General features: G+C 39.8%; 1 protein-coding gene across 1 annotated transcript; it reads right to left on the reverse strand.

Annotated features, from left to right (window-relative positions):
• Positions 1–15,367: 15,367 nt before the first annotated feature.
• Positions 15,368–18,200, reverse strand: LOC127498629 (macrophage-expressed gene 1 protein-like). The gene is made up of 2 exons (XM_051868220.1): positions 17,734–18,200; positions 15,368–17,381 (listed from the first exon to the last, which is right to left on the reverse strand). The coding sequence occupies exons 1-2, from the start codon at positions 18,181–18,183 to the stop codon at positions 15,756–15,758; spliced, it is 2,076 nt and encodes a 691-aa protein (XP_051724180.1). The 5' UTR covers positions 18,184–18,200; the 3' UTR covers positions 15,368–15,755.
• Positions 18,201–24,580: the final 6,380 nt, after the last annotated feature.

Consider the following 24,580-nt stretch of genomic DNA (forward strand, 5'->3'; position numbering starts at 1 on the left):
TACATCAACCATGTGTAGTTGGACAAAAAAAAACAAAAAAACAAAAACAAAAAAAAAAACTAGCCACCAAAAAAAAAAAAAAAAAAAAAAAACTAGCATAATTTTTGAAAAAGGTGAATATTCCAAAGGAATGGTGTGTATGTGTGTCCTGGTAGGGGACCAAATGTCCTCACAAGTATAGTAATACCAGTGCATTTTGACTTTGTGGGGACATTTATATACAGAATATACAGTATAAAAACCATTATGCCTATGGAGTGTCCCCATAGAACATGGAAACCCAACATGTGTGTGTTGTGTGTGTGTTTGTTGGTGGGCGAGATGGTTGGGTGTATCTAGGCTTCATCTCTCCTCCTGGCTTGGTCCGGCCACAATACTTCATCCACGTCACATGCTATGTTCTCTCTTGCGTATCCAACCTTGGATGAAGGCAGCGTCAGTGTCTCCTCATGCCTCCTCCATTGCCTGGAGAAGTGTTATGTTGACATAGGGATGACGATCATGCACTTTCCAGCAACCATGTGGAGAAAAATTCCTCAATAGGGTTTAGAAATGATGAATATGGAAGCAAGTAAACAACAGAAAAGTTGTTCAAAATCTATAACTTGACCTTTGGCCTATTCTAAAGCCATGATTGGTTGGTGTTAAGTAAAGCAGTGAGTGTTTGCACATGTGAGGAGTTAGTGTGAGGCACTGATGAATTAGTGAGGCATTTTGATTGGTTGTGTTTGAAAAAGGAAATCAAGATACTTGCTGTTAGATTTTTGTGTTACATAGAGAATTGTGTGTTGTGTTTTACAAAAAGTGTTTTATGAAATTGAAAACTGAGTCGAAGGCCGAGAATTAGTGTATGGTTTTGCAGATTTGGTGTGTGGTTCTGCTGTTTGAGTGTCAGGTTTCAGAAATTGTGTGACAAGTAAAGATTTTGTGTGTAAGCAGTTGAAAAAAACTGTAAAAGAATAGCGACACCTGCCGAATGGTGAGAAGCATGACAACAAAAGATCTGATCCCCCCACTGAGAACGCCACCATTTAACATCAGTTTCACACGAATGAGTCTCTTGTAAAAAATAAATAAATAAATAAATATTTGCATTAGTACGTCTAACAAAAATAAACATGGATTTTCTTTTAATGCTGTCTCGTAAACCCCTAACGTTAAGAGAAACTATCTTTAAACAACTAAAAACAAAGTCAGACATAAAAAAAAAATCTTATTTGGATGTCAGAACAATATTATATAAAAACCCCTGAAACAAGAAAGTTTGTAAACCAGTTGGTATTGATCAACTGTTGGAGTATTTGGTGACGAATCATGGTCTCCAGATGACGTATCAAAAAGCGAAGAGAGTAACTTTCGGTCTTTATTCTTTGGCATTTTGCAAATTTGCAAAAACATAACTTTTTTTATATAACTTTTAAAGTAGGCCTACATTAGTGAATACCATTAGCTGGGAAGATGCTTATTTACGGGTTTCGTCCTACAGAAATCTACTCTTTATGGACACCAGACTGATGTTCAGCAACACAACATCATGCAGATCTTTTGCTTGATTGTTAGTTTATAAGTGACTTACTGCAGTTTTTTAAATGCTTTAGATGGCTATTGCAAGCCCAAATTAAAAATCATTATTATAAGCTTGTGAATAAGGCAAGGAGACAGAACACTGAATTATGTACTTGCTCAACAACTGATTTTTGTTAGCCTAATTTTTAACCAAAAATCAAAACGCTAGTTTTTAACATTGACAAAGTCACAGTGAAAGTGTGCTGTTGGACCAGAGATGATTTTGCACAGAGATATCAGGGACACGACAGTCCCTTATGTTTGACATCTGTCAGTGTATGAAATCTCATGAGGTCCTTCTCCACTGTTTTAAAAAATATCCAAAGTATCGACAACAGTGCCATCTGCTGGCTCATAAAATTTACAACAGCCATAATGCCTGGAAATATAATGCATGCTTCATCAACGCAATGTCTTTATAAACAGAGGAACTTTTTCTTTTTCCAGCAGATGTGATTCACAAAAAAGCCTCACTTTCTGGTGAATGTTCACATGATTCTCTGAAAACGATTCAAGCATCGATATCACATACACTGGAGCCTATGGCCCTGTTTACACCTGGTATTAAGATGCGTTTTGGTCAATTGGATCACAAGTGGACAAGGGGGACACATTCTCGTTTACACCTGGTGTTTTAATCTGTCTCTTTTGTCCACTTTCAACCACTTGTGTCCTGATTTCTTCGAGGGGAGGGTCTATGGGCGGGTAAATGTAAGGTGTTTTTCAGATCTTTTAATCTAATGAATGACATAAGCTCACACAATTTGAATGAGACCGGAGATGACGGAAAAACCTTCGCAGAGCAGCAGCTTACGTTTCTGCTCTGACAGCCGCAAGACCAGCTGAGCACAGTGAGTGTGTGTTTTAGAAATCAGGAATGGTGAGAGAACATTGCTTGGTACATTTCTCATCTACAAACCGAACTTGGGTCTTCAGCCATCAAAGTTTAAAGGGGAACAGCATTTTTTTATTATTATTATTTCAGTGTTTCCTGAGGTTAAATCATAATGTCAGTATGATTTTTTTTTACATCAAAATTTGTCATAATTTAGAAATAAAAGTCTATTTTTCTACCTTTGAAGACCTGTTTGAAGAGCAGTGTCTGCTGTGAGACATTTCATTGTAAACACCCACCGTTGTGATTGGCTGACATGTTTGCATATGAAATAAGTCTTACATGTGAAACTGGTGCTGCCAGGCAGTTAGGGATTGAACCCCCACTGCGAAAACTTTACCAAGTTTTTACTATTAGGGGTAATGAAGTGTGGGCGTCATATGGTGTTCGCTAACTGTATACAGTATCACTGCTCACGTATTTCGAACTTTGTTTTCCCCTAAGAATGAAAGAACGAAAAAGAACTTCACCGTGAGTATACTGGGGCCTTAATAATCGACTCTTGTACTATGTCACTGTAATCATCTTTACCTTCATTGCAATTGTCATTCATCAAAACTTTCATATTCATGAAGTCGTTGGGTGTTTTGAGCCGTCATTCATTTCACACAGCATAATGAAAAACGACTTGGGCTGCTCTGAAACAATCACAGAATATGTACGAGAGAGATGGTGCTTTGTAATTTTTTTTTAACTGAACGTATTAATAATAAAATGTATGAATTATATTAACATATTTAAATTAATTTTAAGTTATCTCGCAGCCCCCCTGGAGGATCACTGAGGCCCCTTAGTAGGTTGTGACCCCCTGGTTGAGAACCACTGATCTTCTATAGATCATGGATGAAAAATAAAATTTACAGCTAATACAGGCAAAAATATATGGTTTTTGCACATTTTAACAGTTATAGCTTCACCTATGGTCCAATCTCCATAAAAGCCTGCATGCTTGTTTAGAATTATATGTCACATGTGCTCACCAAATGTATCGAAGTTCTGATTTTTCTTTTAGGAATGCTTTAGGGTACACTTGGTCACAGCCATTTTTCTAAATAGAGATGGAACAGTATGAAAATTTCATATCATATTTCATATTTCGATTATAGTGACCAAAATTATCACAATTACAAAATATTATCACGGTTTTGTTAAAATGAGATGAAAATGTTCAAAAACAAAACAAAACAAAACAAAAAAACTGATACGCACACTGAAAACATTTCAACAAGTTTTATATTTGAAAATCAACGAACAACAAATTAGCAGATATGCATTTTTTTAAGCATAAACAAATTATATGACCGTCGTCAAAAGAAAACACATTATAACACAGCGCACATCCATGTCTCTCTCATTTCATTCAAAGGCAACTAGCTATCTTGCGTCTCAAATTTTGATTGTATTGAAAATACTATTATAAATGAGGTTAGTGGATAATTCAGCAGCAAAAGTTATTCTTTATAGTTTTTATTATAGTGAAAAAAAAACATTTAGTGGGGAGCAAATAAAAGGCAAAATGTTCTACATTGCTCGTTTGTATTGTTATAAAATACATTAATGAAAAACAATTAAATGTATTTATAGTATAGGCTATACTGCAGCGAACAGAGAAAATAACGGAGAAAACGGAGAGAATAATGTTTTTTAGGCTTCTTTATTAACATGAGCACCTGTTTGGAAAGCATCTGCTGTGTGCAAACATATACATCTTAAAGATGTCTTCTAAACATCTATTTGACATCTGACAGGAAACGTCCTATTGACACATTGCAGATGAGCAAACACTCTAAAAAATACGTCTTCCAGATGTAAACACACACATCAAATAGATGTCTCCGTATGTGTACTATCAGGGTGAGGAGAGGTGAGTTTCCATTAACTTTAACAATTTAAATATTAATTTGTACCTCACATTAAGCTATCGAATGGCTTCAGAAGTCTTGGGATATAGTGCATGTAAACTTTATGGTGCATTACAGTGTTTTTTTATGCCTTTAGTGGAGCTTTAACAATAACACAGAATAGTACGTACAATATCTGACGTCACTGAGAAGCTGCAGCCGTGGCGGGGAGGATTTTTGGGGGATGAATCTCCCGAGCGCTGTCAGAATGTCACTGCCTTCCGCCATGTCTTCACGCACAAAAAACAAACAAACAAACAAACAAACACTGTTGCATGCTGCAGCTGCGTCAGACTAATGCTGCCTGGACAGGATTTACCGTGAGTTTTCAAAAAAGCGAAAATCAAACACTGTTTTTGTTGAGTTAACTAATATACAATAACAAGCCAGGAAAGCGTGATACTCAGAATAACTCTTTACTCAGGAACTGACATCATAACTTGTCAGAACAGTTTTAATGATAATTACATTTTCAATGATAAAACCAACCGTCAAGGCCATTTTATTGTGGTTTATCGCGAAACCGGTAATTGTCCCATCCCTATTTCTAAATTACCCTTGAATTGAAGTATTGAGTTTGTGTTACTAGTTTGGAGTTATGATCACCGTGGGGCATCTGTTAGAATCAAAGACTATAGATATAGAAAGACGCTTCACTCCTATTAGTTATGAATGAGAGAAACTGCAACACGCAATATGGTGGAATACATCCCGCCTTCTAACAATCACTGATTGGTTAAGTCATTGCATCACTGCAGCTGCCGTTAGAGGCTTCTGTCCCCATAGACTTTCATGGTAGTTTTTGCCACCTTAGCGGTTTCAGATTGAGTGATTATGCCTCCTCTCGTTAAAAGATGAGAGTTGTTCTGAAGAGGCTGCTGCTCAGAGGACTGCCAGGTAGATATATGCTTTGTGAGATGGCCCTCACCAAGGCCGCCTTGACAGCTGGCCTAGGCTAAGCGCTTGGGATGGTGTAGGCGGTCTGCTATGCATTCCAGCCTCTGACCCCTCATTAGGTGAGTGTCCCTTTGGCATCCCTAGTGCTGGCCTCCTCTCCATAGAGAGTCGTCCGGCCAAGACCCTCTCCCTTCTGCATAGGGGGATAATGCAGGTTGTTGTAGAGGCAGAATAGGTAGCGACTAAGGTTATAGGCCGCTGGTTAGGCCTCCCGGGTGCAGTTGTCTCCTAGGCGGTGTTAGGCCCCTTTCACTTTGTGAATAGAATGCTCTTTGCTGTGGCCCTGCATTTCAAAAGCTAGCATCTAGGCCCTCGCTAGGCTCTCCCTTATGCCCGCTGAACTAATGTTCATGCGTTGGGTTGTAGCTTTCTCAGGGTCAGTGGATAGTACTCCCTTGTAAATAAGGTGTCATCTGAGTGCTTCGCTTTAGCTCTGCTTTTATCTGCCCTGCACCACTGTGGCTCAGGTTGAACGGTATTTTTGACCTTCACTTCGGCTGGTCATTTAGTACGCTCCCTTGTAGTACGAGCATTATGTTTGCATTTACCCTTGCTTGACACTCAGAGGTTGAAGGTCAGCCAGCGATACCACCTCGTTTTTTTTCTTACCAGTGCGAAAGAGACTGAAAATAATTAATAATCCGGCAATTTTGGACGTACAAATAAGAGTTATATATTATTACAAACTGTGGAATGTCTTCTTTTATTTGTATACACTCACAGTAAAAACAAAATGTTGTGCTTTTTGCAAAATAAAGAAAACTAACATGATGCGTGATCTGTTGTCTCCCTCTGAATGAAGTCCATTCTGACAGTCCTCAGAAAATAAACTGTAACTTACTGAATACTTATCACACAAACATGAGACATATATCTAAAGAAACGTTGAAATATCAGGTTTTAAATGTAAGTCAAATTGAAATCTAATATTCTCTTTTTATGTAATCTGTTTGAAAAGAGAGAGATGTCAGTAGTTCGCGAGTCAGCTCATTATTCACTAATGCGGCCACGGCCACGGAGTGCGCGGAGCTTTCAAATGCAAATTCTGCGGCGATACATGCAACAGAGAGTGAACACCCACATCCAGAGTTGGGTATAACTCGTTACACAAAGTACCTGATAATGCAGTAATGTAACACATTACATTTTAAATTTATGTAATTTAATTACAGTTACTGATGTCAATAAAATTATGTTACTTGCGTTACAAGAAAAAAAATATTAGGTAAAATGCATTTCTAAAAGAAATCACGTTTGGCGCGGATGCATCATTTGATGAGCATGTGCTTTAATTAATCACCGGAGAAAGCATGCTAAAATGGATGGAGAGGAGTGTGGTGGTGGTTGTTTCTTCAAGTGGAAATACAAACATTTTTTTGATTTCATTGTGCTTAAAAACAAAAATATTACTGTCAAATGCAAACTGTGCGTAATTTCTAAGGAAATTTCTACCGCTATTAACTCAACCAGCAATTTGTTGAAGCACTTAAACAGAAAGCATTCTACAACAAAACTCATTGCCAAGGAGGATACCCGCGCCCAAGACAAGAGCGGTCCAACCTCGCCTAAATAAGCTAGATTGGATTTTTGTTCAGGAACGGGAGGGAAGGTAACTTCTGAACAGATGAAGAGAGGTGTAGCAGCGTATGTAGTGGAGGAAATGCTGCCCTTGTTGACTGTGAAGTCGCAGTCATTTAGAGACATACTTACGAAGATACCTGTGACGGATAGGTCTGTGCCCTTGCAGGACCGAAAGACATTTGCAAGGTATTTAGATAAATGCTATGCTGAGATGGAGTATGAATTCAAAAAAACATGCGAGCATTTAGAGTATGTCTCCACAACTGCAGACATTTGGACTAGTAATGATAAAAGCTTCCTTGGGATGACAGCCCATTGGATTAATCCTGTGAATTTCGGTCGTGAAAAAGTTGCTTTGGCCTGTAAAAGAATTAAAGGAAGGCATACATATGATGTGATTGCAAGTGAAATCAAGCAGGTGCATTCAGCATTTGGACTGTCAGGTAAAATCACAGCGACCATCACAGACAATGGGTCAAATTTCCTAAAAGCCTTCAGAATGTATAAAACCTGCTGAAGATACAGAATCTGATTCTGAAGACGAATTGGATAATGATGAAATGACATTCACAGATGTCGGCCAGGCTCTCTCCTCTGAGTCAGATGGACAATTTACTCTTCCCACTTACCTGAGCTGTGCTTCCCAAATGCTTAATTTTGTGTCGCGTAATGATGTAGAAAAATGGCTAACAACCAAAACTATATACAGAAGTGTCATAGGCAAATGCTCAGGTTTGTGTACTAAAGCCAGCCTCTCAACATTGGCCTCGGAGCTAGTTGAGGATGTAATCAAAAGAAAACTCATTGTTCCCACTGCAACGAGATGGAATTCATTCCATGATGCACTGTCACGAATATCTCAGATCGCACTTACAGATTTAAACACCCTTTGCAATCAAATGGGGATAAAATGCATAACAGAAAAGGAGTATCATTTCCTGGAGGAATATTTCACAATACTGAAGCCCCTCGCCACTGCCTTGGATATCTTACAAGGTGAAGGTCACTGCTATTACAGCACCATCTTACGAACAATAGAAGTTCTCATGTCCAAAACCTTGAATATTTTATACTTTGTATTTATTTTTTTCATACGGTTTAGGGTATTATTTTAATAAAGAATGCTTAAATAAGAAATGTAAACCAGATGTAGCTTACAAAAAGCAAGGCATAACATTTCTGCATGTGACAGAGTGACCTGTCCCTGTCAGTTAGCGCAGCACACACACACACCCCATCTTACCTGGTCCGTCCTCCGTTCCCTACTGAGGCGATGTGGGTGCACACGCATGCCGTTAGCACGCTGGTCTTCATACACGCAAACATATCCACTCCATTTCCATCCCCATCAGTATCCACGCTGCGCATAACAACACACATACATACCTGAGTTGTCTTTTGTTTTTATGTTTCTATGTTTTGTCATGTTATTGTGTTAATACATACCTGTGTTCAGTGTTTGTCAGCGTCTGTGTTGCCGGTCTTTTGCATTGCTTCTCCACCATCGGCCGGCCAAACCCGAGTGCCACCCAGGGGCCTGGATAAATAGTACCAGGTCCGCTGTGTGTGGGCGCTTCAGCATGAAGCAACCGGAAGTCGGCTCGTCCATTGTCTTGTTAATAAGTGGAGATAATGGAAATGTGGTGTTATTATTATGTGTTTATTATTATTTATGTCTACATTTGTATTTGTTGTTTGGACTGGATTTTGTTTTTACAAATATTTCGTTATTTTATGTGTGTATATATTTATGTGGTGTTGTGAAAATGTATATACTCACCTGAATACTTACCCACCCATGTTTGTATGGTTTTAACAAATAAGGGGCGGGGCTTGGACTATAAAGAGGAGCCCCAAAGAAGTATGTGTTGTCAGTTAATCTGGTGAGCGAGCGTGCAGGTGTGGTGCCGTGAGCAATTTATTTGTCATTGAAGTAGTTTGCGTGAATATATTTATATATATATATTTTTCTTTGTTCTTTTGTACAGTTGATTTTTGTTTGTTACTTTTGTATATAGCTTTGGTCGTTTGTCTACTGGGACTGTTTCACCTCTCAAGCACTGTAAATAAACATCACTTTACACCTTACATCTCTGCGAGTATTGCCATATTTTTTTTTTTGTGATTTTTTATTTTTTTTTTTTCCTGGGCAAACCCAGTTTCACCTGACAGCGGGCATGCGAAGACCTGTTGTCCCACATATGATGTCAGAAGTGGGATGGCTACTCGCAAAACTGTGCCGAGAGGCAGGAAACCTAGGGTGGGGCTTCGGTCCCAGACCAAAGCTATCACTGAGTCGGATGTGGCCTGGGACACTGCTGAGTCGACAGAGGAGGAGAGAGAGGAGAATCCTCCACCAGTTCGTCCCAAGTCCACATTGCCTCAAGAGTCCATCTCTTCTGCTCCAACATCTAGTGGTGGGATGTTTGCAGTGATGCGCGACTTCCTGAGCGCACAGGAGCAGAGAGAGCAACGGTATGTAATGGAGAGTCTGCGGGAGTCGATTATGCAAGCTGTCCGGCCAGCTGAGGTGTCGAGTGAGGCCGAAAGTCCATGGATGTAGCTTCCAACAACAGCTCAGCGTAGAAGCACAGCTTATCAGAGAGATTGAGACTCACCGACTGACATGTAGTACTACCACCAGCCGACGCCATGAATGGAGCCGAGGTTGCCAGTCCTCCAGCAGGGGGAGGACGTTGAGAACTTCTTGTGCCATTTTGAGCATCTTGCCAGAACCTGGAGGTGGCCAGAGGATAAATGGTTTTATTATCTTGTTCCACTGCTGTCTGGGCAAACGCTGGAAGCCTACCTGGCCATGGATGAGGACCGAGTGGAGGTTTAAAACGAACTGAAGAAGGCACTGTTGGAAAAGTTCAATATCTTGCCAGAGACTTACCGCCAACGGTTCTGGGCCACCTCTACTCTAGCTGGAGAGTCACCGACTAAACTGACTGGCTTTTGTTATGTCCCAAGAGAAGAGAACAGTGTGAACAATGTGCGCAAAACACAGAATGTGCAAGTGACTGTAAATGGACAATGTATGAATGCTTTGTTGGACACTGGAAGCTCCTTGTCACTGCTAAAAAAAAGTCATATGTCACATGTTCCGTTTGATAATTTGGTCAGTGTACAATGTGTTCACGGGAATGTCAAGCAGTACCCCCAAACAGAAGTTAATGTATGTGTGCAAGACCAAACTTACCTGTTGAATGTGGCAATTGTAGATGACTTACCTGCTGATATGAATTTGGGAAGAGACTTACCAGTGCTCACTGAATTGTTGCATTCTGTTGAAACTTGTGTGTCCACCTCTAATGCTGTCAATGTTGCTTGTCCGGTAATGACACAAGCCCAGGTTAAAGCAGGTCTGCAGCCATTACTAGACTTTCATCATAGTCTTCTGCAAGGTGGGACCAAGGGCCCCAGGAAGACACGTCGCCAACGGCGACTGGAAAAGGCCTGGGGACACCAGCCCCTAAGATCCAAACCGAGGGTCTGGGAATTCATGGCTACCAGGTCCCAGAGAATATTGCAGAACTGCAAAGAGCTGACGAGTCTTTGAAACCGCTGTTTACTAGAGTATTGGAGGGAAAACAAGCTGACTTGTGTGGGGAAAAATATGTTGTTGTCAATGATATATTGTACATGCAAACCCCTGATTCTACCCGTTTGGTTGTCCCTACATGTTGTCGTCCCCTTGTGTTACATCTAGCACACAGTGTTCCATGGGAAGGGCACATGGCACTCCAAAAGACCTATGCACGCATTAGCTCACGATTCGTTTGGCCCTCCATGTATACTGATGTACAAACATACTGCACCACATGCCATACATGTCAAAAGACCAGTGCTGTGCGCCAACGAGATAGGGCACCGTTACATCCTCTGCCTGTGATATCTATCCCCTTTCAGCGCATCGCCATGGACATTGTGGGGCCACTGGAAAGAAACAGTGCAGGGCACCAATATATCCTGGTCGTCAGTGACTACGCGACAAGGTATCCTGAGGCTTTCCCTCTCCATTCCATCACTACACCGAAGGTCATCAATGCTCTCGTCCAGCTGTTCTCCTGAGTGGGGATACCCGAGGAGATCCTCACAGATCAAGGGACTAACTTTACATGGCTGATGAAGTTACTGCACCGGCAGCTGGGCATCCTGGACTGAGGAATGTGAAATGGCCTTCAACACCCTAAAGAGGCAGATGTGTTCTGGCCCGGTCCTCATAAGTCCTAACTTCACAAATGCGTTCATTGTTCAGGTAGATGCTTTGGCTGTGGGAATTGGAGCAGTCCTGGCCCAAGGAGCGTTCCTGAGCAGGAAACTGCTACCCAGAGAAAGCTGATACTCTACAGTGGAGAAAGAAGGTCTGGTGATCAAGTGGGCCTTGGAGAGCCTCAGGTACTACCTGCTAGGAAGGGAGTTTACCCTAGAAACAGATCACTGAGCCCTGATGTGGATCCACACCATGAAGGACCACAACTCTTGGGTGACTAGGTGGTACCTTTCCGTGCAACCCTACCAGTTTAAGGTCAGACATCAACCTGGACCCCAAAACAAAATTGCTGACTACCTGTCCCGATCAGTTCGAGGCCCTGTTGGTTAGCGCAGCACACACACACACGCACGCACGCACACACACACACACACACACACACACACACACACACACACACACACACACACACACCATCTTACCTGGTCCGTCCTCCGTTCCCTACTGAGGCGATGTGGGTGCACACGCAAGCCATTAGCACGCTGGTCTTCATACACGCAAACATATCCACTCCATTTCCATCCCCATCAGTATCCACGCTGTGCATAACAACACACATACATACCTGAGTTGTCTTTTGTTTCTCTGTTTCTATGTTTTGTCATGTTATTGTGTTAATACATACCTGAGTTCAGTGTTTGTCAGTGAGAGACAAGCCCGTACCAAGGATAAGGACGAAGCCTTTCATCGCCTTGGAGCCCGGACCACTGACCGAGTCTGACCAGGTGCGCGAGCCGGCTACACTGTTCGTCGCTGAGGGAGTGATTGTGGAGCTCGAGGACTGGGAGGAAAGCCCCGCCCACGCCACCACCGCTGTTGATGTGAGTTTGTTGAGCTCTGGCCATTATTTTGAAGATCTGAAGGATTTGTTTGAGGCTGATCTAATTGACTTTTTTTGGAGAGGTGATTCCCAACTCCCCTGTATCTCCAGCGCCTGTATCTCCAGTGTCCCTCGTACTTCCTGAGTTCCCGCCCAGCCTCCCTCTCCTGCCTCCTCGTTCGACCAGTTTCTCAGCCCCTCCATCACTGTTGTCCTTCAGCCCTTCTACATCTTCAATATGCCAGATACCAACTGTCTTCAGGCCACCAGCTCCATCCCACACAGAGGGTCCCCTGTCTCCACCTCAAGCCTCTGTGCCCCCTGCTCCACCTCGGACCGTCGACACTCCGGTTCCACCGTGGCTCCCCCCCCCTCGGCTCCACCGGACACCATCGGTCATATGGCTTCTCCGGGCTCCCTTGTCTTTCCGGCTCCGCCTTGGTCAGTTGTCCACCTGCCTGCACCTATGTCTCCGTCTGGCTCCTCCTTCCCTCCAGCCCTGCCTACATCCTCGGTCCCACCAGCTCAGCCTCTGTCCTCTGGACATCCGACTCCACCTCGGATGCTTGTCGCCATGGCTCCACCTCAGTCTCCCGTACCATCGGCTGCGCGTGGGCTCTTTGGCTCATCGGCTACATCTAGGTCTCCATCATTAGCTACGTCTCCGTTGGTCGTCCCCAGGGTGTTGTCTACCACCACGTCGACACCACCACGGCTCCTCCCACCTGCGTCTCCATCCTCATCATCATCATTGTTGGTCTCTGGACCAACATCTGGCTCCTCCTGCTCCGGGTTTCCCCTTGGCTCCTCCCTCATTAGTTCCTTTGTTTGATTCGTGTTTATATATACCCTGTGTTTCCATTCATGCCTTGTCCATTCTCGTTTATGTTAGACTGTGTTTGGTGTTATCCTGCTTGTTTTGTGATTTAAGACTACTCTACATATTCTCCTTGTTCCTTGATTCACTTACGTCACGTAACAATTGCACCCTGGTGTAACCTAATGTATTTAGGTTGATTCAGTCATTCAATATTTGCCTTGACTTGTTTAAATCCAGTTAATTCAGATGTTGAAACAGTACAAAGAAGGAAAGACATCAAATGTTATTTTAATGCACACATTGCTGTTCTTTGTCTTTCATATTGAAAAATTCTTTGGATTGAAAGAAGGTATTTTATTCTTACAGGCCATAATACCTCAGCTCTGTCTTGGACAGTAAAAATGCTCTTTTTGCAGCTGCCACCTTACCTCGGTTCAAGATATGCTGGATTAAAGATAAGGAGAGAAGAAACAATGTGAAGTCTAATATGGTTATTATCTTTGGTTTTATTTTCAAAATAAAGTTGGAATTTCATCTTTAAAAAACAAGAAATCAGTTTTTATACACTGCTGTGGATAGGCATCATGACCTTTTTGGAGAGTATCATGGGTAAGACAGAAACTTCTGGTAAGCAACATAGTAAGAAAAGTGGCAGTCATGAGATATTAATAAGAAAAGCACAAATACAACACCCTTCAGTCTAATTATGATAGTCAATTTTTGCTGCATCATGAAATAAACCAGAAATCTGGTTTTGAGTTAAATAAGTGTTAATAAATACATTTATTAAGCATTTATAACATGTGAATTAAAAACGGCTCACTATTTGGCAGGTATTGCACTAAAGTCGCCCTTTTTATTCATGCAGTTATAACTGCATTATTAATGATTTATAATGCATTTGTAAATGACTTATTACTCATTAACAAACACCTTTATGAACCCTTTACAAAGGGAAGCTTAATGTAAAGTGTTACCGAATTTTCAGTTTAGGGAGTCTTGAGCTGACCCCAAAGAGAAACAGACTTTCCAGCAAGCGATTTGAGAAACTGCTTTTGATGAGATACAACCACTTTTTTACTGACAAGTAAAATAAATGTAAAGTAAAAATGAATTTGTACCCTGTAGTTGTGTAGAAGAAACTTTCAGATTGCATTACATACACACTGTGAAAAACTACAAGCATTCAAATATGCATTGTGTTTTGATCAATACTGTTTTCAAATGTTTTTTTTTTTTTGTTTTGTTTTTTAATTTAAGGCAATTTTTCCTGTTTTTAACGCAGTTACATACAAACATACAAACATAAACACAGTTAAGCTAGCACACACATACATGCTACACACAGCAAGGAATTTTAATTATACATTACATATACTTTGGTAGTAAAATATAAAGTGATGCAGTGACAAGTGCTAGATATTGTTGAATAAAGTCGTTATTTAGTTTTTTTTTGGTGCACAAAAATTATTCTTGTCGCTTCATAACATTAAGGTTGAACCATTGTTGTCACATGAACTGTTTTAAATATGTTTTTAGTAACTTTCTGGGCGTTTGAAAGTCTAAATTAACTTGCTCTCAATCCAGGCCTCACTGAGCCATTGGATTTTATCAAAAATATCTTAATTTGTGTTCAGAAGATGAACAAAGGTCTTACGGGTGTGGAACGACATGAGGCTGAGTAATTAAACCCCCTGGTTTCCTTCTGCCTGTTGCTTCACTACAAATTAAAATGACTTCCATGTAAGAACATGATAGTATTTCAGGCAATTATATGATAATACAGTCTGTTAGCGCCCTCTGCTGGACTGGCTTGCACTTTCCTTTTCAACAACCCTTTTATAGGTATCCAAATGGGATTTTTTTTTTTTTTTTTTTTTTTGAGAATTATTGACTAGAGAGTCCAGAGAATTGTGCTGCAGTGGTTTTATTGAGGTTGAGCAAAAAACTTTTATCAAAAATATAAAGTAGGTTTTTCAAATAATCTCAAATATTTAATGAATGATTTGATTGACAGCAGAGGTCCTACAGCACAAAGTTGTTCAGAATGAGGAGTTCTATTATTTGGTATGAATATTGTGTGCACGTGTGAAAAATCGTGTAATGTACAATCATTTATGTGCCTGAAAAATGCAATGGCATTTGATGGGTGATTTCTTTCAAATTTCTCACAGCCCTCTAGGACCATGAGTCAAACATGCCCACTGAGATTCATTCCGATCGGCCTCCATTAACCTTGTCCAATAGGTGCTCAAATTTCATTGGTCAACGGCGGCCATGTTTTTCAAAATATGCAAATGTCCTTGTAGACAATCCCGGCACCTTGGTCAAAGACACTGCACGCCAATTTTCAAGTCAATCGGACTGACTGTTGCGTAGCTATAGCCGTTTTTGTGTTTTGTTCATTTTATAGTGCCACCAAGTGTTCAGAAGCACTGATCTGCCCAATCACTTTTAGGGCAAAATGCTGATCTTTGACAATCCTAACAATTACAACAGGGTTTCAGCGCTATGCGCTTGAACTCCTAATAATTAGAACGAACAAAGGTAATTGAAGTCCACATTTTTATTAATAATTATAACATGCATTACAACAGTTGAGACCAATTTGGTTCTTGTTAACTGAATTTTCAATAAAAATAATTTAAAATTTTAACTTATTACCATTTAGAAATTTCTACAACCACTACCACATCAAATAGTTAAAGAATAATAATCATGATTCATGAGAATAAACCTTTACTTGCTGTTTATTTTTATTATAATTTAGCTGATTACAAACATGGATCACAATGGTACTTCTTCAAAGTTACACAAATCACTAAGTAGAAAATAATTATTTAGAAAAGATCATTATGCTAGTTGTTATGCTAGTGGTGTTTTAATTCCCCATACTGTTCTCTCTTGTTCACTCTACACCGCCTAATTTTGGCCTCATTCTAAAGCTCTTGATAACCTCTGGTCACCCTGAGGCCAGAAGATCGCCTTTTTTTCATTAAAAACACGGTTCCTGCAACCACAAGAGCAACCAGAACCATTACACCAACAGCTACACCAGCCTTTTCTCCTCCAGACATTTGAGAAGATGACATGTCAAACTCGGACATTATATCCATTCGGTTAACCTCACCAGGCTTTGCCAGTCGCCACATCTTATTTTCTCCATCTCTCACCCAAGAACGATCATCTTCTGTCATTACAGCCACAGTATTTGTCGCATTCATGCCAACCAGTGGTTTTCTTATGAATGGTGGGAGATGGATAGGATTTAACTGACCATCAGTGAACACACCAGACTGCACACAGTACAGCACCTCACAGCCATCACTAATGGCAGCAAGATGTTGGCTGAACTGAGGTGGACAGCGAGATTGACCATTTGAGAGAGGGTTTCCAGATTGGCAGCTGAAAAAACCACCAAATGGCACAGAGAATCTTGTTCCGGCCTCATAATCATTGCTCAGACAAACCATCATGCCATTAGACAAGAACTTTAGAGCAATGTAGTTTGGAGGACAGCTATTGGATTTGGTCAGAGGGTTTTGTAAAGATGGTCCAAACAGGCCTCCAAACAGATATCCAGAGTACTCAGGGATCTTCCCATTTGAGAAACACCAGTAGGTATCCACTTTTGCCTTACGGACATGATAAACATCATTACATATTGTGTGCGGACAACGTGACAACCCAAGGAAACCACAATGTTTATAATATGTGTAGCACTCACTACGAGTATAATCTTTTTCTACTATTTCAGAACGTAATAAAGTGGGATTGTAAAGTGGAGGACATGAATAATCACCAGTAGCTGGATTTTTCTGTGCTGTCTCATCACAGATAGTACCTCCATCTATCAGTGAAGTGCATCGTTGGTAAATGCCACCAAAGCTAAGATTGGTGACTGGACCCTCACAGGAAGCATCATCTATGTTTGCCTGGAAGTTAAAATTTGGGGAATCTGGATTTACACACCCTGGACGTTTGTTCATTCTATAGTATTTCACTGCAGCCTGCTGAACTGATGAAGCCATTTTGTTTACTGTTAGTGCTGGGAGGTCTGGGAATGTGGATGGATTAAGAAAATAGTGCAGCGGTAGTCCAGAGCGGTCAACAGCCACCAGATTATTAAGTGTACTCTCTTGCCACTTCTGCAGAGTCATGCCTGGGTAGAATAAAGCTCCACCATGGCTCTGAATTAAAGAATATGCAACGTTACTCTGATACCCCTGAGTTTGTGAACTTTCTTGGGATTCCTTGCTGCTAATATCAAATTTAACTTTGTTGAAAAAGTTCAAGCCTGCTGATGCAGAAACAGAAGACATATCGGACTGACTGCTGGAGACAAAAGACTTTTTTAAATAGTCCTCTTGCACCAAAGTAGCACCAGCATCAACACTTGTAATGACATGGGTACCATAATCAAGTATGAGTTTCTCTGACAGGTAAGTTGCAAGACGGGTTTGATTGTTCCCAATAGCATCTGCAATTTCCACTGCCTGTTGAGCAAAGCGGGAGTCCAGAGTGAAGTCAGGATACGCTTTTACGGTGTACAGCCGGTTACGGATCTGGAAAAAACAAAACAACAAAAAAAAACGAGAAATGTGTGTGTGTGTATATATATATATATATATATATATATGACATTTTTTGATGACATTTAATGATGACTCAATTTGAAAAAAAATATTCTTATGAATCATTTCTGCACAGTCATAATAATAATAATAGCGATGTACTGAAGGAGGGTAATTATGGTTTATCAGAACCTGAAATATACTGCATATATGAAATGAAAACACACTTTTTAATGCTGACATAAGAAATGTAAAGTTCTTACAAATTTATCTTCAGTAAATTAATAAGATAAACAATAAGGTAAACAATAGCCGAATGTGCATTATCCTGGTTTTGACTTACTTGAACCCGTGATGTTACAGAATTATCTTTCACTTGGTGGGTTTTCATGCGTTTGTTTTCTTCAGAGTATTTTCCGTTAAGCGCAGAAAGGAAAGAACCATCAGCATTAATGGAGCTTGACGTAGAGCTTGTCTGGTTCAGCCATGACATGATGATCTCTGAGTGTGTTTCCACTCCGCTCACCTTCTGTGGAATGACAAAGACTTCATCTGGAATGAGATAGACACCATCTTCTGTGGTCTGACACTGGGAATAGCTCAGATTCATCACCCGTCCCATGTCTATGTTGCGCAGGTTATCCCAGCCTCCACCTGGTAGAACCTCCAGCGCTGTCAAACTTGAGTTTTTACGACACACACCAAGTCCATTACTAGGATGAATGAGAGGATGAAGGTTGCAGACATCGATAAAACAGCAGAGCATCAGCAGACACAATGCTCTAGACTCCATGATTGCCAGGTGTGTTCTGTGAGAATGCAATGCTCCTCAGAATGCTTTTTTCATCAAACTCACAGGGGGTGTGGACTTCAGAAACCTTTTAGCTGGTCACTTTCACATTTAATGCTGAAGATGTCATTTTGAAATAGTTCTCTTTTTTAGTCTTGAAAGGCACAAGGAACTGATATGTTTATCAACACCATTTAAAAGCTTACAGCCATTTATAAGGAATATCACACTCGTAGCTGTGTGATATAGCTGTATATCAGCAAGGCTGTGATTCGGCCATAGGCAAGTGGCTGCAGGCCGAGTGCCGTAGTTTTAATCACAGCATGCTGATATACAGATATATTGCACAGCTATGAGTGTGATATTGCATTTATAGAACAATCCGATGGCACAAGTGTGTAAATAAATAAGAATCAACAACACACAACTATTTCCATTCCGGCACAAATTCAAAACTCAAGTTGACAGTTTAACAGTTGAGACCAATATCTGTATCTGTATTTGTAACAATCTCAAAATTATTTATATCTGGATCTGTATTTGGATAAAACCGGAAGTGGGCCGTGCTTTACCCGGAAGTTCATACGATTACTTGAGACGTTATGTCTACGGTATTACAGCCTATATATCTGTTTTCTTCATAGACATGACTAAAATATGCCTTGTATGACTAAAAAAAAAATATGATTAACATTTGGAGCAAATGTTTCAGTCTCAGCCGAATATTATTAGGCAGAATTATTCGTTATTAGTTATTCGTTTTGCAGCCATTATCCATGTCTTTCCGAATAAGGTATTTGGCTTCGGGCACACCCTTACATCCATCCATCATAAAAAATAAACCATACAGCTCCAGAGGGTTAATAAAGGCCTTCTGAAGCAAAGCAATGCTGTTTTGTAAGAAAAATATCCATATTTAAAACATTGTAAATTAAAATAACTAGCTTCTGGCGCAGATGGCGCTCATTAGCAATCGCACCACCGGTCTTGCCGCGCTCTCACGGCTCTCTGCCTCGTCCTGCCCGCCACACTATGAAACTTGCAGGATATTTCAATGGTACCTCTTATATGTCGAAAAATATTAATTTTTATATTTTGAGGAATTGCAGGGTAATTGCAAACATATCCACATCATTATGATCAGATGTTTCCTTAACTGCTATGTTCTTGTTTCTGTCTTTGTATGTGTGTGTGTTTTTGTGCTCTACAGACTACAGACTACAGATGCAGAACATATAAAGTGCGGGCAACATCAAAGTGTTTAAAAAAACTGATCAACTTGAGAAAATGAACTAGACAAAAATGCATGCAATGCCAGTTCTCTAATATCAGCTGTGGCTCTCGTGGCTCTCGTGACTCTCGTGTGGCTCTCGTGAGTGTTGTGTGACCTGCCACTAAGTGACAGAACATCCCTTTTCCAGACCTGGAAATTCTGACGTTGTTGAAATTTGGGAAGATCACTTTGCAAAGTGTCAGTCACATGGCTCTCACAAGATTTAGACTCTAACAGGGTATGAATGGGCATAGGCATCTGAGTGAGACTTTCACATCCCAGTAGTGCCATATAATGTTAGCATGAGTGACATCGCTCAGTCCGGCCTGCTAATAAAGAGCTCAGGAGCATCTTCTGTGTTTCCTGACTTTTAAAGGTGTTTATCAAACAAGGATGTGTACATTATACTGTGAATGAATTTTTCTAATCATTTTGGAAATCTCCCATTAGGAAGTGATACAAATGCGCCTGAGTGTGGTTTAACTTGCTCTGATGTCATTTGTATCACTTCCTATTGAAAGATGTATAAAGATGTATAAAGATGTATAAAGGCATAATGGTACCCCAGCCAACAGGTAACGTTCTCGCGTAAACACAGTGCGCTTTTTTGAAATCCCACTGCAACCAGCCTTTGCCATGTAATAAGTGTACTACTTTATCGCGATTTTATTTTCTGTTCAATTAGTAATCTTTAGGTTCATTACAAAACTGTGGCAGGACAGTTTAAACCATGGTGGGTCATCTTTGTAATTAAATCAGAAATAGACTTTTGATGTAGAGTGCAATAAAGCAGGATATTGCTCAATTTAAAAAAGTATATTATTCACCTCCTTTAAGTCTTTGATGTAGACGGTGTTTTTATCTCTAGATTGCTTAACTTACAGTCGATTCAAATGAAATATCCACTCATGTACATCCTTTCAGACAATCTTCTGTCGGTTGACAGACAGCGGTAATGAACAAATTAAGTTTGTGATCTAGAAAGAAGAAGATGCTGCACTGCTTCACTGCATTTATAGGCTCGTTACTCTTCAGAACGCAAACAGAATGTAACTTTTGGTCGCGCTACACTGCTACTTGCTGGAAAAGGTAGTTAGCTACTATAATGATAATAATTCGTTACATTTATATAGCACTTTTTTTTTTATATGGAAGGGGGAATCTCCTCAACCACCACCAATGTCCAGCATCCACCTGGATGATGCAACGGCAGAACGACCACCACACACCAGCTTATTGGTGGAGAGGAGACCAGTCAGTATATGGGGATGATTAGGAGGCCATGGGCAAATTTGGATTTTTAACGACCACAGAGAGTCAGGACCTCGGTTTAACGTCTCATCCAAAGAATGGTGCTTTTTGACAGTATAGTATCCCGATCACTATACTGGGGTGTTAGGACCCACACAGACCACAGGGTGAGCACCCCCTGCTGGCCTCACTAACACCTCTTCCAGCAGCAATCTAGTTTCCCCAGGAGGTCTCCCATCCAGGTAATAACCAGCCTCAGCCCTGCTTAGCTTCAGTGGGTAACCAGTCTTGGGCTACAGGGTGATATGGCTACTGGAAAAGCTACACTGTTTTAAAAGTAACTGATCTACTGACAAGCTACTGAAAAATGTAGTTAAGATAGTAGTGTTGCTACTTGTAGCTAGCTACTCCCCAACACTGCCCTGCTATACCGAACCTGTACCGAACCATGACTTCAAAACCGAGGTACGTACCGAACCGTCAGTTTTGTGTACCGTTACACCCCTACCTTAGGGTTCCCATTTGAGATTGGGGTGGCTTCAACATTCTTCTGAGCAGATTCAGCCAATCTTAACACACATCACACCACAGGAAAATATGATGCAATAATTTGTAGAACCATCAAGATAATCTGGACTTTACCCAGTGCTTGCTGGAAGGGGAGAAATCGGTCCAAGATCGGCCTGAGTATTGTGTAGTGTGTGGCAGCCTTTAGATTCAGTGTTGCATACAATGTCAAATAATTTTTTATATATAATATATTTTCCCTTGTCAGACATTTTGGGAGTAGGCCTTTTCGAATTTTGTCATAAAATGCTGTATTATGGTGTGGCGTTAAGAAACTCAATATGTCTTCAGCATGATGCCTTGAAGGTACTTTTTCATATGAAAAGCCAACATATTGAAATGCTATGATCGAGGAAAATATATCATCCAGGGGCGCATCTGGTACTCACAAACAACACTATGGAGAACACTATAAGGGGAACAAAATATCAAAAATGGTAAGTGGATCCTGTTGTGAAGCAAGAAAATCCACGTCCAAGCACTTGCATATTTTGAAGGGTTTGGTAGGGACGTTATATAGATGATATCATTTTTTTTTTCTCGGGCAGTGAGAAAGAATTGCTGGAGTTCTATGCTTATATCAATTTAAGTAATTTGGAATATGATAAGTCTGAGATTCATTTTTGGGATTTAACCATCAGAAAGGATTCCCATGGGAATCTACATACTTCTATCTATAGGAAACCTACTGATTAGAACACTCCTCTACATGGAGAAAGCTTTCATCCTCCATGGTTAATTAAGTATGGTCAGTTTCAGAGATTGAGACATATATTTTTTTACTCATTTAAAATGCTAAACAAACATTATTTATTCAACAAACATCATTTTTAAATTTATTTTAAACGTTTTATTCAAAAAGATTTTCAAAAAATATTGTTTTGGCACAATGGCGCCCCCCTCCGTGTGGCGCCCCTGTGCACTGCATATACTGCATAGCCCATTTTTGCGCCACTATTTAGTACATAAAGACACCAAAAAATAGTCAATAGATTAATCGAAAAAAGAATCAATAGATTAATCAATCAATCATCAAAATAATCATTTGTTACAGCCATAAATACAAGAAAAATTTTATTTATTTTAGTGCTGTCAGCGTTAACACATTAAGTATGCGATTATTTTTTTTTTCCCAGTTTAACATGATAAAAATATTTAACGCAATTAACGCAGCATCCGTTTCTTTGGCTAAATTTACAATACATGCTCACACTCTTATTCATGCAAATGCTTTTAAACCATTTAAGCGCGCCAAAAGAGAAAAAGAAAACGCGCTGTCTGTGAATGTCCTGTCACACGCGACGCACAGAAAGACGTACGCCGGTATCTGTCACGCTTGAACGAACATTAACACACACAATAATGCCAAAAATGTCCCGAGAATCCTCATAAGAGCAGCTTTGGATTAGTTAAATAAAGTCTTAAACGAAAGTAAAGATTATATTAAGTGAATTACTCAATGCTCTTGACTAAAGAACTTTTGTAGCTTTAATAAGGATTAATCTATATTTGATTTAGGCTATAAATTATGCAGTGCAGACTGCAGAGCCGGTGTTCTGACAATTTGTCCTACCTTGTAGGATTTTCATACCATAGCGCAAAATTATAGCTATATCTCGATTCATCCTACCGCATCGAAAAATCCTATTGCGTGTTAGCGTTTGTGACTACGTACAATAATTCAGAGTTTACCGAACTTTACCGAAGATTCTTATTAGGGAAAACAGATCGTCCGACCAGTGAAATAAACCGGTAGGATATAAAATAAACAGCAAGGATAATTTTACAGTGCAAAATACCCCAAAGATCGTACTACCAGTATAAAATAAACAAGTAGGATGATTTTACGGTGCAAAATACCCCATCAGATTTTGCTGAAATAAACAGGTAAGATGTTTTTAATATGTAGTTCCTGGACAGATATTACAAACTTACTTTATTAACAGACAATATATAAATATAAAATTTGGAATTAGATTATCTCAGTAACTAATTTATAATCATGCAGACGGAAGTATAAAAGAGAATATTAATGTTAATAAAAAATAATATCAAAATTCAAAATACAACATAGAGGCACATAATAATAATAATAAAAATAAACAATAACAGTAGTTATTAATGGAAATATGGACTAAAGACCACACTGTATATTGTATAGTGTGTGCATAATTATTAGGCAAGTTGTTTTTTTGATAATTTTTTGTCCAAATACATTTTACCAATTCCAAACCACATTAATCTTAATAGCTACTATTTATTTTGTATTTAATAATTTAGAAGTGATATATAATTGTTCATGAAGGCTGGAAGTGATAAACACCTTATATTCAGGTGTGCATAATTATTAGGCAGGTTTTCTTTTACAGATAAAATTAGCCAAAAAAGAGATTTAACTTTGACTGAAAAGTCAAAAATTATTAAATCCCCATGAGAAGGACGCAATACAGATGTAATACTAGAAATTGCCAAGTTAAGGAATAACCTTTGAACAGCAAATCGTTCATTGGGTCAGAAAAACAGGTGGGAAAAAAAAGATGAATGTTAACTGAAAAAGAATTAAGAATTAAGGTGAAGAATTAAGTGTGAAATCATTAGGAACCTTTTAGTCTCCAGCATTTTCCAGAACTGCAACCTACCTGGAGTCTCCAGAAGTGCAAGGTGTCAGGATCTCAGAGACTTAGGTTAGGTAAAGAATCCTAAAAAATGACCCCCACTTAATAAGAATCGCAAGCTTAAGTGTTGTAAAATACATGAAGACTGTTTTTTATAGGCTTTATAGACAGACAGATTGAGAGTGACTCTTGAAGGACCAGCACCACATCCTCTTGTACCACTGTTTGAAGAATTCATCTTCCAGAATCTGGCAGTAAGTTTTGGAAGATCATTTTAGACCATCTCCTATCCTGAAAAGTCTGTCTTGCAGAGATGGTCTAAAATGATCTTCCAAAACTTACTGCCAGATTCTGGAAGATGAATTCTTCAAACAGTGGTACAAGAGGATGTGGTGCTGGTCCTTCAAGAGTCACTCTCAATCTGTCAAGTCAAGTCACCTTAATTTATATAGCGCTTTTTACAATGCAGATTGTGTCAAAGCAGCTTTACAGTGATAACTGGTATATAATTTGGCTGCACAGCAGCTCTTGAAGAAAATGTTGTCATTGTTCATCTTAAGTAAATTCAGTATTGATTAATTCGGGTGTAAGAATCAATAGTTATTAATTTAGTTAATTTATCTATATCAGCACTGGAGTAAACAGTGATGTCATCATCCAGCTCAGTTCAGTTCGCATACAATGGTGTTGATGC

The sequence above is a fragment of the Ctenopharyngodon idella genome, chromosome 17 (genome assembly GCF_019924925.1).
Source record: "Ctenopharyngodon idella isolate HZGC_01 chromosome 17, HZGC01, whole genome shotgun sequence".
Classification (NCBI taxonomy): Eukaryota; Metazoa; Chordata; class Actinopteri; order Cypriniformes; family Xenocyprididae; genus Ctenopharyngodon; species Ctenopharyngodon idella.

What these genes read in the sequence shown, in the direction of transcription:
- LOC127498629 (XM_051868220.1), bottom strand. Translation starts at nt 18,183, where the DNA reads ATGGAGTCTAGAGCATTGTGTCTGCTGATGCTCTGCTGTTTTATCGAT. An exon ending in CTGTAACATCACGGGTTCAA is followed by an intron (nt 17,382 to 17,733) that starts GTAAGTCAAAAC and finishes TGTTTTTTCCAG; the next exon opens with ATCCGTAACCGGCTGTACAC.